Here is a 17,131-nt window from a genome sequence, read left to right on the forward strand (position 1 = left end):
AGAGAAGAATAAATGAAACAAGATGGGATTGGGAGGGAGACAAACCATAAGTGTCTTTTAATCTCACAAAACAAACTGAGGGTTGCTGGAGGGAGGGGGGTTGGGAGAAGAGGGGTGGGATTATGGACATTGGGGAGGGTATGTGCTTTGGTGAGTGCTGTGAAGTGTGTAAACCTGGTGATTCACAGACCTGTACCCCTGGGGAAAAAAATATATGTTTATAAAAAATAAAAAATTATAATTAATTATAATGTGTTTTGGAGAATGTCTTTTTTCATTGAGATAATACGTGTTCTAGCAGCTTTGTGGACTTGTATGTCTAAGTTGTTCCCAGGATTGGGAAATTCTCAGCTATAATTTCTTTATGTTTTATTTCTTTATTATTATTATTTAATAGACTGTACCCTCCTCTCCTTCTAGAGTCCTGATTATTCTATTATTTGTCATTCTTTGGAATTTGGTGATTCTTATTGGCTTTCTTTGCTTTTTTAAAAATCTTATTTCCCTTTTCTCTTACCTGTTATTTCAAACTTCTTATCCTCTAAGTCAGTTTTTCTTCCTTCTGTCTGGTCCACCCTGTTACTGATGCTCTCTGTTTCATTCTTTATCTCATTGGCCAAATTCTTTGGTTCAGGATATCTGTTTGGTTCTTTCTCTTTCATATAATCTCTCTCTCTCTCTCATTCCCTCCCTCCCTCTTTTTTTTTTTGGGGGGGGGGGTTAAGAACTCATTTTATTCACATGTTTTATTCCTGATTTCAGTGTTTTGTCTTTCTGATTTTTCCTGTAACTCACAGAGATTCTTCAAAATTGCTACTTTCTGATTTTTCTTGTAACTCACTGAGTTTCTTCAAAATTGCTACTTAAAATTCTTTATCAGTTAGATTGCAATATTCTGTGCCTTTGGCTTGGTTGTTGGAGAATTATTATTTTCTTTCCCTGATGCCGTATTATCTTGATTTTTCATGTTGCTTGTAGTGATGCATATCAGCTTTCATATTTGAAGTAGCTGATACCTCTTTAACTCTTTGCCCATTGCTTTCAGCAGATACAGCGTTACATACTAAGGTGGTGTCATTATGTGAGGTTTGCTTTGTTTTGTTTTCTGTCCTTGTGGAAGTATATCTGCTCTATTCTTCTTCCCTCTTGTGGGCAGATTTTTAAGGTTTCCTCTTTGGTTCTTCCAATTCACCGGACTATTAGAAACTTCTCTTTGGAATCCAGAAGGTGGAGCTATAGCTCAGGTTTGTAGCTTACCCTTGCCCTCCAACTGTGGCTTGTGGCCTGTTTTCTTTGCTCCCTATTTACTGGGAGTCTTTTTTTTTTTTTTTTTTTTTTAACTGGGAGTCATTTTTGTGGTGCACCTGAGAGCACATACAAGGAGCCACCTGCAGAGTGGGGGCAGTGTGGGTTTAGCACAGGTGTTTTGGATTCCTGCAGACCAAGTAGAAAGAAATCTGGGGGTGGAACCCCCAGAGGCTTGTGGGAGGACTTTCTGCAGAGCACAACCCCTTTGCCACCATCTCAAAATCTTCTGTCTCTTTCTCAGTATCCTCCTGCGCCCGGGGGCAAAGTTTCCATCCAAGTCCTCCAGGAGCTAGGGGGAGAAGTGAGCTTCTCCAGCTCGCCCCCTCTCAAGTGGAGTATTCCCTTTCTCTCTGGGAGAGATCACCTCCATTGACAAATCAGCCTCTTTCAGTGTCTCCTTGGGGGAAGAGGGGATCTGGGAATGTTCTCTTCCTGCCTCTGCTATTATGATCAATTTTTCTCTTCCTTCCTTTCCTTCATTTTTTTTCTTTTCTTTCCTTTTTTGTTTTCCCCCCCATTTTCTCTCCAATGGTAGGCTGGAGTCTCCCTCTGGGAAGGCTATGCTTCTGTAGCTTCTCTCTTGCATGTGACCGCCAGCCCATCACTGAACTCATCCAGTTTGTTTGTTGCTGTTGTTTTTTCCTGACCCTGACAACAGGGAGAGGGCTTGGAGGCAGTGTCTGACTCTCTTGGTTCCACAGCCCGTAGGAGGGTTGTCTGTACCTCCCTGCCTGCACTGGGGGGTGATGTTCCTCATTTAATACATATTAAATCCTCTTATTTGTAAATAGTATCACAACTATTTCCTAAATAAAAAAGAAATGTGTCTCATCATTGTGGACATGGTCATGCAGGCAAAAAAGATTTTTTTTTTCCAATGTAAATAAGGATTTAATGATTAAAAACAAAACATCCTTTGTATATAAACTATGGTAGTGTTCACATGACATTTTAAGCTTAAATATAAGCATTTATAACTTCTCTCCCCCTTATTTATCATACCAACAACTCCAGTTACTTAAACAATATAAATATCTCATGCAGTTTCAATATTAAAATCCAATTGGAAATAAAGAGAAAACAAAAATTTGTGCTAAAACTTTATAACGTCCTAAATAAGCTAACTTTCACATAATGCTAGCCTTTTTTTTTTCTTATATAATTGAAAAACTATGGGCTACAATTAGGGGTAGCCCCCAGGAAACATGGTAGCAGATCTAAAGAATTTATATTAAGAATTTTTATTGAGACCTATGTTTCTATTGAGTCTAATGATGTCAAATTTGGAGTACTAAACTTTTCAGAACAGGCTGTTCTAGTCTGTTCTATTAAGCTTCTTTCTTTTCTCTTATAATACAGACACAATATCTATTCTTCTATGTGCACAGTAAATTGTGATTAGTGACAGATTATTTTGAAAAATCTTCATGATAATAATGCTCTCAACTCTCCTACATAGACAGGTAAGTGCCATTTAACCCTGATGGTAGCTGGTGTTTGTGGGATTCCTGTTAATGATTCACTCAGTCAAAAAATAGATTTTTTTTTCAATGCCTAAAGGCATTTCACTACAGTCTGGCATCATAACAAAGAATCAAAGCAAATACACTCTTTGTTCTTATGAAACTTGCAATCTACTATAAATGATCCTAATATTCCCCCTTTGGAGATAAAAGGTACCATCAATCGTTGGCAGAAGAACATTAGCCACAGGCTTATATGTTTGTCTTCCATCCCATAGTTCCCCCAGCACATGAATTTATATTTATAGTCCAACTGAGTTCTGTATATTTACAGGGGATTCTCCTTGTTTCTCAACCACTGGGTTAATATAAATACAATTATATGCCTTATGCATGTATTAAAACTCACAGAAGTTTCTCTTAATGTACCAGGAGTATTTGTGACATTCCTGAATCACTGGGTCACAGAATTCAGAAAGTACATCTTCCTCAAGGCTTAATTTTAACTAATAATCAATAATTTAAAAATTTAAATTTAAATTAAAGATAGACATCCTATGGGAAAGAATGCTAAATTCATATTAGTCCTTAAAATAAAACATAATATCTCAAAAATGTTAATTTAAGCTGCACGTTTTTATAAAACTAAAGCCCAAAAGATGCTATCTGAAGACTTCTAATAAACAAACAAAAACAGAAAGATAATTATAAGAATGATTAAAGTTTCCTATCAATGTTTCACATTGTGAAACACATTTCACAATGTTCACAATGATAAAGATATTTCTATATACAGAACAGGGATTTCTAATCTAGAAATACTTCATGTGGGCACATAAACTGGGATTATGTGAGGAAATAAAATGATGTCCTTATTCAATTCCAAATTGCTGATATTTTGTTTCCTCAAAGTCAGATATTGTTTTAATTGTTTTGCCTCAACTAGGGGGAAAAAGGAAGGAGTAGCATCCGGTAAAGAATGAAAAGGGTGGAAAAACATAGTATTTTGCAGGGCTTAGCTGGCATTTTGAAACAGACTGAAATTGAGCTGAAATAATTACTTCTGGGACTCATAACAGATTTCAAAAACAAATGGTATTAAGTGACAAGAGCCTGCTCATCGTGGGGCATCGTTTATAGATAGCAAGACTAAAGGTGTCAAAAGAATGTTCAAATAATAGAAGTAAAACATTCATTTTCATAATTGCTACTTGTCACAGCATGGGAACCTAGTAGAGGTAGTAATTGGTCATTAGAAACAGGAAAAATAAAAGGACAAGTTTGCTTATAACAGTGTTGCATAAAGCTTATTCGCTACAAAGAAATCTTAAATTGATTGTTTCAAAGATTTCAGACAAAGTCTCAAGGGTAGCCACTGAATTATTCATTTTGTTTTTAATTTGTTTTGAATTCATTTGTAACCTTTAGTCTGTTGCCAATAAGAGCTCTCACATCACTAAATAAACACTTGGAAGGATAGTAAATGAACCCTGTAGAGAAACTGAGGAGGGTAATCTCCCTTGCACACCTCGACTGGAAGCTATTCTTTTTCTCCTCAAAACCATCTTAAGAAGCAACCCCCTTAAGCACACACACACACACACACACACACACACGCAAAAAGTCAAATAACCATTTTGTAGATTTGTAAATTTTCAAAAGCAAACCAACCAGAAGAAAAACACTGGCCAAAGCAAGAGCAGGGAAAAGAAGATGGATACGCTTGTCATGGAAGCTTTGTTTCCAGGTTGTCCTGAGTTAAGAGGAATGTTCAGTGCTAAGTCACTAGCACTCAAGACTTAAAAATGACGAACTGCTGTCTAGCAAAATGTGGAACCTAGAAAACAAAAAATAAGAACTGATAAAAAAACATGGAGGACATTAGGAGAAGGAAAGGAAAAGTGAATTGCAGGAAATCATAAAGGAAGATGAACCATGAGAGGCTGTGGACTCTGAGAAGCAAACTGAAGGTTTTGGAAGGGAAGGTTGGGTGAGCCTGGTGGTGGGTATTATGGAGGGCACGTATTGCGTGGACCACTGGGTGTGGTGCATAAACAATGAATTCTGGAACACTGAAAAAAAATAAAATTAAAAAAAAAAGATAAAAAAAGAATAGTGTAGCTTTATAAACTCCTTTACATATAATCTTTGTACCCTGTACAATATTTCATCTTCTATATAGTACATAATAAAAATTACTGCTTAATGGGAAAGAAAAATAATGATGTACTACATGGTGACTAACATAACATAATAAAAAACAAAACCAAAAAAAACAGCAAAAAAAAAAAACTTTCTTCTTGTCACCAGTGGCGCATACTTTGAGTAGATTAAAAAGAAAGCCCACATACTTATTAGCATATCTACACACTCTATTTGATAAGCTCATTTGTATTTTAACCAAGCTGAATCTATTTTAATGATGTCTAGCTGTGAGGATTCCCCAAATCTTTCATGATTGAGTACAATTAAGACATTCCTTTTTTATTTGTTCTAAGGAATAAGTATGTACTATTTGCTTTAACTGCATCCTCTGATACAGATATAAAATAAGTGCTAAGCTCTGGCACATCCTTCAGGGTCCTGTGAAGTAGCTGTAGATAAAGGGATACCTGGTACTTTCATATGCATTAATCCTCATAGCACACTTGCAAGCATATTTAATTAAATTACATTAACAATTCCAGTTAGAAATACACGGCATTTGAACATTTGTTTCGGAAAACTGCTAGAGGAGTTATGCTAAGTCTAAGAAATGTTTCATACCATCCTGGTTACTGTTTCATAACCTTGTACAATGTTTATTACTCCTCTCTTCAGAAGTGAGACTACTGACCTACATCACATTTTCATGTCTCAATAACAACATTATAATCTAGGGGCCAATATTTGATCACAAGGAACAGACGAAATCAAAGAACCATTCATGACTCAGGGAAATTTGGAAAGAAAAGTCTATGGTGGCGGGTGGGGGGCGGTACAAAGTCCAGAAAATGGTGGAATCAAGCCCAAGGAGAGCACACATGTTGAAGAACTGATGAGGACATTTCTTAGAAGGTTCTGGGCAGAGAATATCCCCTGAAATTAAACTTTGGTGCTTCTTCTATCCCTAAGTTCCTAAGTAATTTCCATCAGAGATTCACTCCCCAACTAAACTAAAAAATTACACAACCTACATGTCAAGAGAGTCTGGGATATGCAGAGAAAACTCAAAGCCAACTCACTCTCAGGAGGCTGTTTCTCCCATGTAGAAGAACCTCTATCTTTTACACCATCCTAACTCAATTCTCTCGTCTTTGCTGCCTAAATTAGAAGTCAAAATATCAGTGCCTACAGGCCACATGAGACACACAGATGTGTTTTTTTGGGGGCTCATTAAAGGAATCAAAATTTAAATTACAATGCATCTTAAATATACAGAATTTCCTATTGTTCTGATAAGACAAACAATAAAAAAACCCGAGGGCCTTCTTTTCTGCATGGTTATAAGTGGACAGAACCTAACAGACTTTTCTGCCTAATATAAAGGCTCACTCTTACTGCCCACCATTGCCCATGGCCTGAGTTCCAACAATCTACACAAATAAATCAATAATGATTTATGATGTAGATACTCTCTATAGACAAAGGCTCATGAGAACAGCATCATCTGGGATCGTGTATATATGTGAGTGTGTGTAATACAGCTTAATTCTCTATGATTCAGGCTTATTATAATTAGACATGTGATTAAAAGAAAGGGTTTAAACAACAAGGAAAAATACAATTAGAATAGAATTTCTTTAAATGTACTTTTCACTTCCTTAGAGACCAGGGGTTATTTTCCACTACTAAATCTTTTCACCATTGTTAATAACATTAGCATTTTGAAATTTAAACAGTAAAGGAGGGGCTGCTCACTTTCACAGATATGTCTTCCTTATATCAAGTGCCCTGACTTGCTGGCCTTTTTGACTTCTCTCTGCCCTTTGCATTTCTCCTGCCCCATGTTTTATGATCCTTCCATTACTCCAGCAATCTCACTGCATATTGGGTACTAAAAAAAAAAAAAAAAAAAAAAGCAAAGAAAGATCATTGATCATTAATGAACTATAATGTATGATTTAATGTCAATAAAATTCTAGATAACTTGAGGAGATAAATAACAACCTATTTCCTTAATGCTTGGAAACTTTTCTATTTACTTATCATTTCAGTTATATATTCAGGAGGTTTGAAGCTGCTGACCTTTTAGAAAATGACTCTTTGGAAAGAAGCACGATGCACCATTGCATATGTAGTTTAAACCGTAATGAGAAGAGCCAAATTGTTTCCTCTTATAAGAGTTGTCTTACAGGCATAATAGTAAGAGGATTAAAATACATGAAGAATTGATGATTTTTTTTTTTTTTTTAACATCACTTTAGGCCAGCAAGTGTATTTTGGATAGCTTCATTTAACTCCTTCATACTTTATGGAAAAAATCTCTTTCCTCATTTCTGAGTACATCTTCCACTGGAAAGAACTCATAATGACTTGGTAAAGACTGGGGAAATTCAACAATAAAATGACAATAAGGAAATCCGTAATCATGAGTTTGGTCCTATGCAACATCCACCAGCAATCTAGCCAGAAGACCAGTAACGCCTTATAAAAACATATAATTTCTTTGGCAGTTAAGAATCAAGTTAGAATGTTACAAATTATAGAACAAAAAGAAAATATTTTCCCTACTTATGCAGAAAAAACAAAAGTGCCATTTTAGGCTAAAAATTGATTGCTTGATGTCATCACTGATGACCCTTCATAACTCCATAAAAAATTCTAGTCTTACGTCAGTATTTCATTGGCTTATGCAGTCATCCATTAATTCATTGTAATCTTTGCAGTTTCTATCATTGCCATGGTTGCTGTGTTTCCTAATGTATAGTATACAATATATAGTCATCTGCATAAAACCATATTTTGTTTTGTTTTAAATTTGTCTTTTAATTTTTTCATAGTTCAGATATAGAATTATTCTGGGATTAAATAATGAAGACATCAAAGAAAGAAACAAACATTGTACAATAGCAATGAGATGACAATGCACGAAAGAGCTGGAATTAAAGTGACTAAAGAAAGTAGTGGTTTACAACAAACATTCCAAACCTCTCACAAGACACAGTCACCTGATTCTTCCTCCATTTTTTTCATGACTAAACCTCTATCCAACTTTTTAAAAGCTTCATATCTGAGAAGGTATGTTGTAATTCAAATTTTATTTAATATATAAGTCATGTGGGCAACACTTGGTTATTATATTCCTTATTTGAAATAACCAAAATAGTTATTGATTATGAGAAAAAGAGACAGTGACAGTGAGACAAGAAAATTAAATCTAGGGACACCTTAAACCAGAGTCCCAGTTTTGACACACTGAAGGAAGCATGGCTCAATGACAGGCCCACATAAGAATTTCAATCTTCAACAACATTTCTACCAATATTTACAAGAGCCAAGGAATCTGTCTATGACAATGGTTATTGAAACATTTTGCATCTACTACGCATTCCCAGCAGGCACAACTTCTTGGGAGACCCTCACTTCACCTGAAAAGAACACAGCTATCCCAGCTGCCTGACACCTGCCATCTTGATTCCCCAGTTCCGCCTCTTCCTGAATAGCCCATGCAGTCTCACAGCTGTGGTTTGCATCATCTTCTACCATGTACCATTCCATAAAGAGCCTACACTTCTTCCATTCTGATGGTACAAAACTGCAGCCAGTTTAGACTCTTTTCTCTTTGGAGAATGAAGAAGAATGAGTAAAAATAGGCAAAACTGATGAGTTCTGACGACAGTTCTGACGACTTGGACGACAAAGATTTTTATGACATCACACTTTGTTTAAACTTAGGGAATTTTCATTAAAACATGTTGATTACATGAAGATTTTTTTCTGTCCATGAGCACAAGTAATCTTTTACTAAGTCTGTGTATAATTTCATGTGGGACCCTTTGGAGGTGTGGGGGGTGGAGTCTGATGAACTCCTTCTTAGAAACTCAAGTTTATGTAACTGACAATTATAAGGAAAGAAAAACATCAACATAAAAATGGAATCTCCTCCTTTTATAAGACTAGTGGTTTGGGCAATGGAAGGAAAAGAATGCTGAGGAACTTAAATGTCCCTTGTATCATAACTGTTTCAAGGAAGGGACCAACCTCCACATCCCTTCCTTCCCTCCCCTAACTGTGCACTTGGACTAGAGCAATTGTGGGGAAGGAGTGACAAAATGAAATCATCGCTCCTGTCTGTGACCTCCCCTATCTTCCAGGAAGCATGTAGGGATCTATAATCCTCAGCCTCATTCATACCTTGGCTTTGAAATGCAACCTGAGAACAAAGAGCAAACTTCCCCATTGAGTCAGCTGCGGTCTCATTTATTGGATTCTACATTCAAATTCTAGAGACCCTCAGCATCATTGTTCATTTCTTAAATTTGCTGCCAGCCCACAATATCTTTCTAACTATAAATCTATAAAGGACCTTTAAGATGGGTCTTGAATCCATCATTTAGATAGTGATATCCTCTGCCTCTAAATCTTTCTATTTTGTACAACTACAGTGTAATTTTTTTTTGTCCTCTTGCTTTAGCACTGCCTATGCACTTATCCAGTTTCTGAGGATTAGCCTGAACTGGATGTCCTCAAACCTGTTTGGAAGCCATGCCCCCATTGCCATATAGTAGCTGGCACTTGAGGGCAGACTATCCATGGTCCCCATGTAACTCCTCCTCCCTCCTTCCAGTAAGGACTCAATGCCATAAACAACTTGGAATCCAATGGACCTAGAACATGTACTTCCAGAAATATTTTTAAAGACTTCTATTTTTAAAGATTTTATTTATTTATTTGACAGACAGAAATCCTAAGTAGGCAGAGAGGCGGCCAGAGAGAGAGGGAGAAGCAGACTCCCCACTGAGCAGGGAGCCTGATGCAGGACTTGATCCCAGAACCTGGAGATCATGACCTGTGCCAACGGCAGAGGCTTAACCTACTGAGCAACCCAGGTGCCCAAAGACTATTTTTTTAGAGAAGTTCTGGGTTTACAACAAAAAATGAAAGGGACAGAAAGAGATTCTCCTGTGCCCACATACAAATAGCATCTTCTATTATCAACACCACTATGAGAATGGTATTTTTTTTTTAAAGGATAAGCCTATACTGACACATCATAATCACCCAAAGTCCACAATTTACCTTAAGGTTCCCTCTCAGTAATGTGCACTCTTTGGGTTTAGGCAAATGTATGATGACATAAATCCATCATTAAAATATCATACAGAGGGTGCCTGGGTGGCTCAGTGGATTAAAGCCTCTGACTTGGGCTCAGGTCATGATTCCAGGGTTCTGGGATCGAGCCCCACATGGGGCTCTCTGCTCAGCAGGAAGCCTGCTTCCTCCTCTCTCTCTCTGCCTGCCTCTCTGCCTACTTGTGATCTCTGCCTGTCAAATAAATAAATAAAATCTTTAAAAAAATATATCATACAGAGTATTTTCATGCTCTAAAAATCCTCTGTGTTCTCCTTATCTATCTCTGTCCCACTCACCCCCAGACTACAGAATTTTTTATTTTCTCCATAACTTTGCCTTTTCCAGAATATCTCCATAGTTTACCTTTCCAGTTAGAATCATACATATGTAGATTTTCCAGATCGGCTTCTTTCACTTATTTATGTGCATTTAAAATTCCTACCCATCTACAAAATAGATTTTAAAACAAAGACTCTAACAAGAGACAAAGAAGGACTCTATATAACCATAAAGGGAACAATCCAACAAGAAGAAATATAACAATTTTAAACATTTATGCACCCAATAAGAGAGCATCCACATACATGAAGCTGCTAATAACAAGCACGAAACAAGTGACCAATAGTTGTACAATAACAGTAGGGAGCTTTAACACCTCACTTGAATCATTGGAAAGATCATCCAAATAGGAGATAAGGAAAGAGTATCCTTGAATGATACTTTGGATCAGATAGATCTAACAAATATATTCAGAACACTCCATCCTAAAAGAGCAGCATACACATTCTTTTCAAGGGTACATGAACATTCTCTGCTATGGCAACACATTTCTAGGTATGTCTCCTAAGGCAAGGGAACTAAAAGCAAAAATAAAATATTAGGAATACATCAAAATGAAAAGCTTCTGCATAGTAAAGAAAACAATCAACAAAACAAAAAGACTGACTACTGAATGGGAGAAGATATTTGAAAATGATTTATCCAATAAATGGTTAGTATCCAAAATATTTAAAATCCAATTAAAAAATGGGCAGAAGCCATGAACAGACATGTACCCAAAGAAGACATAAAGGTGGTCCACAGACATGTGAAAAGATGTTCAACATCGCTCATCATCAGGAAAATGCAAATCAAAACCACAATGAGATATCATCTTATACCCATCAGAATGGCTAAAATTTAAAAAAAAAAAAAAGAAAGAAACAACAGGTGTTAGTGAGGATGTGGAGAAAAAGGAACCCTCATGCACTGTTAATGGGAATATAAACTGTGCAGCCACTAGAGAAAACAGTATGGAGATCCCTCAAAAAATTAAAAGTAGAATTACTATATGATCCAGTAATTTCACTACTGATTATCTACCCAAAGCATCCCAAAAAGTAATTCAAAAAGATTAATGCACTCGTATGTTTATTGCAGCATTATTTACCATAGCCAAAATATGGAAGTAACTCAAGTGTGCATTGATAGATGAATACAAAAAGAAGATATGTATGTGTGTCTGTATATATATATGATGAAATCTTGCCATTTGCAACAACATGGGAGGATCTAGAGTATCATGCTAAGTGAAATAAATCAGTCAGAGGAAGACAAATACCATATGACTTCACTCATGTGGAATTGAGGAAACAAACAAAAAAAAAGACACAAAGAAACCACACTCTCCCTCTAATTTTTTTTTTTTTAAAGAAACCACTCTTAATTATAGAGAACACACTGGTGGTTAGCAGAGGCAGGAGGGAGGATGGATTAAATAGGTAACAGGGATTAAGAGTATACGTCTTTTGATGAGCCCTGAATAATGTTTAGAATAGCTAAATCAGTATATTATCCACCTGAAACTAATGTAACACTGTGTGTTAATGATAACACTGTGTGTTAAATAATTAAAACATAAATTATTATTATTTTTTAAAGGATTCTTTCTTGTCTTTCATGGTTTGACAGCTCTTTCTTTTTCACACGGAATTTGTGTGGATACACCACAGTTTATCCATTCACTGACTGAAGGACATCTAGGTTGCTTCCAAGTTTTAGAAATTAGATATAAAGTTGCTATAAACATCCATGTGTGGGCTTTTGTGTAGACATAAGTTCTCCAGAAGGAATTTTTATATATTTCTCACTTTCCTGAGCAAGAAAATACATCCAAGTCCATTTCTCGGTACACATTCTCCTCTCTAAATGGGATTGCACACTGAGCCCACTTTAGCTTGACAGATTTCTGATGGTTGTCAGGAGCCAGCGTTTGCCCATTTTTGTGTTGACTTTGTGTCCTTAAAACCGAAGCTTGATTTTCTTATAGTTTTGATGAATATAAACTCCTGGTCCAGATTGTGGGCAAGATAAAGAATCTCTTCGTATGCTGTTGAGAATAATGTTCAAAGAGGGGAAGAACTGAAAAGAGTCCAGAGTTACTAAGAAGTTTATGGCTCTCCACCCATTAATTCTTTCAAACATACATATTTGTGCAAATGCATTTAACATACATATTTAGCATACATTTAGCATACATATCCACAAAGAGGAAATATTCCCATCCCCCAGAGTCTAAAAATTATGAATGATGCAGAAGCCTGTGACAAATAATGGACATTCTATAAATGTATGTCAATGACTTACATGAGAAAATTAAGTATATATATTTTTTAAAAGCTGAGCTATTAAAAGCTCTACTTTAGTGGAGGACAGATTTAGCAATACATGTCTACAATACCTGTAGACATCAATAAAGCAAACCAAAGGTAAGCTGACACACAATAAACTTACTATTTTGGCTTGATAAGGGATTTGCTCTGCCTTATTTTTTAAAAGATTTTACTTATTCATTTTATTTGACAGAGAGAGAGAGAGAGCACTAGCGGTGGGGAAGGACAGAAGGAGAGGGAGATGGAGACAATCTCAAGCAGGCTCCCTGCTGAGTGCAGAGCCCAGTGTGGGGCTCGATCTCACGACCCTGAGATCATGACCTGAGCTGAAACCAAAAGTCAGACACTTAACTGACTGAGCCATCCTGGTGCCCCTCTGCCTTTCTTTTAAGAAGTCCCAAAACTTAGGGACACCTGAGTGGCTCAGTTGGTTAAGCGATTGCCTTTGGCTCAGGTCATAATCCCAGCGTCCTGGGATTGAGTCCCACATCAGGCTCCTTGCTGGGCAGGGAGCCTGCTTCTCCCTCTGCCTCTGCCTGCCACGCTGTCTGCCTGTGCTCGCTCTCACTCCTCTCTCTCTCTTTCTGACAAATAAATAAATTAAATTAAAAAAAAGAAGTCCCAAAACTTAAAAATGATGTGTATTATATTGATAAAATCAAATACCCACATGTTTTATTGCTACTAATTAAAAGATTCAGAAAAAGAGAAATTAAGGTAGTTTAAGAGGAGGCTCAGAATGAACTGTCTGACTGGAAGTTTCTTAGATGGCCTGAAGAAAAATATGAAACACATTTTCATGCATTGCTTCCTGCAGACTTTTGAGACAAGGATGACTGCGCACTGTATTATAATCTTTGGCAGAGGTTCACTTGATCATATTTTTAGAAATTTAATGTAAAATAAAAATGCAAACATTTAGTCTCTAGACAAGTATTTATATTCCATGTGATGACACTCAAATGACTTTGGCAGGATTCTGAGGAGTTGGCAGTTTCTACAAAATATGCCAATTAAAGAATACAATGTTCCTACGCTGTATCATGCCACTTGCTTCTACAACACAAATATTGAACGCTTATCACACGCACTACCGGATACTCTATGGTAACATGTCTGCTGAGCTCCTGGTCCTTTGGAAAATGAGACTGAGTCATAAAAAAGGAGGCAAAATATCATCATTACTCAGGACATTTGGCAAAATAAGCTCTGTATGTTAAAACATGTTAAAACAAAATTATTTAATAAAACTAAGTGCTTTAGTTCAACTCAGCATAGGTGTTCAAGTGAATCAGTGAACAATAAAGAAACTAAAATAGAGAATGGCATTCTATCACTTTTTTTTTCCCCTTTTTGGTTTCTGGTTAAAAAGACAAACTGTTTTCCTTGTAGATTTGTTTTTGAAATATTATAGATTTGTATTTCAAAAATAGTTAATGATAAATAAACCATGATTTTCTACATGTATGAAAAAATTTTTTGGTATTCTTTTTTTTTTTCATTTTCTGTAGACACACATAAGATTTACTTTGAACTTATTCAAAAACATCATAATAATGCATCGACTTTATCTGCTTTCAGGCTCAATACAGACTGGCTTTTTTTTTTTAAGATATTATTTATTTATTTGACAGAGAAAGTCACAGTGAGAGAGGGAACACAAGTTGGAGGAGCATGAGAGGGAGAAGCAGGCTTCCCACTAAGCAGACAGCCCAATGTGGGGCCCGATCCCAGGACCCTAGAATCATGACCTGAGCCAAAGGCGGGAGCTTAACGACTGAGCCACCCCAGCACCCCCAGACTGGCTTTTTAAAAAATAATGAGAAAACTCAAGGTTTTGTGATTTTTTAAATGTTGCTAAAATTTAGTACAGATCATTTATTTTGTTTAAACAGAAGCCAGCAAAGCTATGGATATTTTTGGCTAATTCCAAAGGATATGCAAGAATAAAAAGAATTAGGCCAACTCTTCGAAGGAATAAAGGAATGTTTCTAATGTGGAACAATGAAAGTATCACTTATGTCATAGAAGGCTTCAAGATTTATGTGGGTTAAATTCCAGGAAAAAAGATAATTCTCTAATAAGCCCCATATGTATATGTATATATAAGTCTGGAAGACAGACTTTTTTCAAGCAGACAGAAAACATGGACCAAACAAACCCAATGGAAGCCCAATGGAAAGTCCACTGTGGAATTAGTACACAAACTGTGCCTCAGAGCACACTCGCACACTTAGAATAGTTTGAAACAGAAACCAAGCCTCGAGAGATACTGTTTTACTGCAGTCCTAACAGGGAAGAAGAATCTGTAAACACACACACTGGAGATGAAAGAGGCTCAGAGAGAATTGTAGAACAAAGTACCAAATGTATTTATTTTGGGCTTTGATAAGGAAAAGTACTTCTTGAAGAATGTAATGTGGATTTGATATTAGTTGTTCTTTATGGCAGACGACCTGAACCAACATGCAAGCTTCTTCCTCTGCTCTCAGAACCTTTGGTCAGGTTCTCTGTTCCTAAGAATTTCCAGTTTTACCATTAACCATTCATAAATGCCCATGTCTGGTAGACTATGGAGCTTAAACCTTACCAGATTCCAGCCAGCATAAGCGGGCTGTGGAAGGCTTACCTTGTGGTCCACTTCTTTTGGAAGAATGCAGTGTATCTTACTTAGGTGACCAGGTGTTTATATGCACGATAGTCAACTCTACCCACTGACAAAGAAAAACCCCAGCCCTATCTGAAAGCACTCTTTCGGACTGATCCTGAGTAAAATGCTCCTTTACGATCAAGAATGAACAACCTTTCTAGTCATGGAGAAGTTTCTCCTATATTAAACAAGTAAAGCATTTCCAGCATAGGTCCTAATTCAAGTTCGTACAGGGAAGAAATTAAGGGAGTGCGGTTTGTGGATTTGGGCTGCAGCTTTCCTTTAGTACTTCCACATGTAGCAAGTCTGGGGTTGAAAGGAGAAGAGAAGTCATTTGTAAAATTCAAAGTTCACTCACCATTCCGACTTTCTTCATCGATAGCAACTATGGTGGCTGGTGGTCCTCCCCTAGCTAGTTTGCAATCTAAAGAGAGAAAACAACCAAAGGTAAGAAGAAGCAACTGCAGGACAATCACCCTGAGATGAAATTCATTGATATTTAAAAAAGAAAAATCCCACAATCAAATCAATAGGCATCATTACTTTACTTTTAATAATTTTTTAGCTTAAAAAAATTTCATGAGAACCACATAGATTCCTTGCGACATCATAACACAATCACTTTGTACACCACAAAACTACTCAAATCTTACTGAGAAAACACCAGCAGAGACCACTGGAGAGCAGAAGTCCTTCAGGACAGAGATAATGGGATGGTAATTTAACCCAAAGAAATAACATAAAGGAATGATTAACAAGGATAAATTGTAATTAAAGCTTCACAACAGAAACAAACATAATTGGACTTTAATTGTGATAAAGGGTCTAATTAAAGGGAGTGAATAGAATTTTAATAATGTTCTAAAGAGAATGAAACAAAGACAGACAAGCAGTGTTCATGAGGTTGTTTGGCATTTTTATTTTTGTCATCTTACCCTCATATTGCCAGTCTGGAGTCAAAAGTATAGAGTCATCAATGGAAGCAGATCAGAAAAATGGAGGAAAGAAAGGAAGAAAGAATATATGTATATATTTAGTGTGGATTGAAAGATATAAATAGCACTATATAACAACAGATACATCACATAATGACTTGAGGAAAAGAAATACATAAAATCCTTCTCTCAGATTTTCCAGTTTTAATGTAATATTAACACAGTAACTTGATAATATATGTCATTAGCACCTCCAAACTTTAATAATAAAGTTATTATATTACTAATATTATATTATATGGATAGGCTTGCAAATACTACAAAGTACATTTATATGTTCTCTGTGAAAAGGGAAATACAAGTTACTTCTGAACAGTCTATTATCCCTATGTTGAACAAACCTTAAGGATAGTGCCTGTACATCAAGAGACATGACCAATTTGTTGTCTAATGCCCTGCTAATACCTTGCCAAGAGTCTCATGATAACGAACATGTAAAAAGTACCATGAGCTATACTATCCATAATAATTAACATGTGAAGCCTTTGCCCACAAGATGTCACAGCTATGCTTGTGAGATGTAAAGCACTCTGGGAGGTCTTCCGTGAACCTTAAGGGGCTGTGTTGGCAGTTATAGCTCCAAAGCACAGTCCTTTGACTACAGCGTAAGACAGATTTGCTTAAAGCCATCCAAGTATGTCTGTTATTTGGAAGATTCTGTTTATTCGTGCATTCATTTGTCCATTCATTCATTTGAACTCTATTATGCACATGGGCATGAATAATAAAGCCTTCACTATGCTCCATTCTATACTGTAAGGTACATGCTGTCTCACGTGGAGCTGAAAA

General features: G+C 36.5%; 1 protein-coding gene across 1 annotated transcript in view; it reads right to left on the bottom strand.

Annotated features, from left to right (window-relative positions):
• The window catches only part of PCDH15 (protocadherin related 15), a 784,172-nt gene extending 767,457 nt beyond the window's left edge, over nucleotides 1-16,715 (bottom strand). The window contains exons 1-3 of the mRNA XM_059397646.1: nucleotides 16,649-16,715; nucleotides 16,283-16,297; nucleotides 15,706-15,771 (exon numbers count right to left, since the gene is read on the bottom strand). Of these exons, the coding sequence (XP_059253629.1) occupies nucleotides 15,706-15,771; nucleotides 16,283-16,297; nucleotides 16,649-16,715 (148 nt within the window). The remainder of the gene's footprint in view (nucleotides 1-15,705; nucleotides 15,772-16,282; nucleotides 16,298-16,648) is intronic.
• Between the last annotated feature and the right edge of the window lie 416 nt (nucleotides 16,716-17,131).

The sequence above is a fragment of the Mustela nigripes genome, chromosome 4 (genome assembly GCF_022355385.1).
Source record: "Mustela nigripes isolate SB6536 chromosome 4, MUSNIG.SB6536, whole genome shotgun sequence".
Lineage (NCBI taxonomy): Eukaryota > Metazoa > Chordata > Mammalia > Carnivora > Mustelidae > Mustela > Mustela nigripes.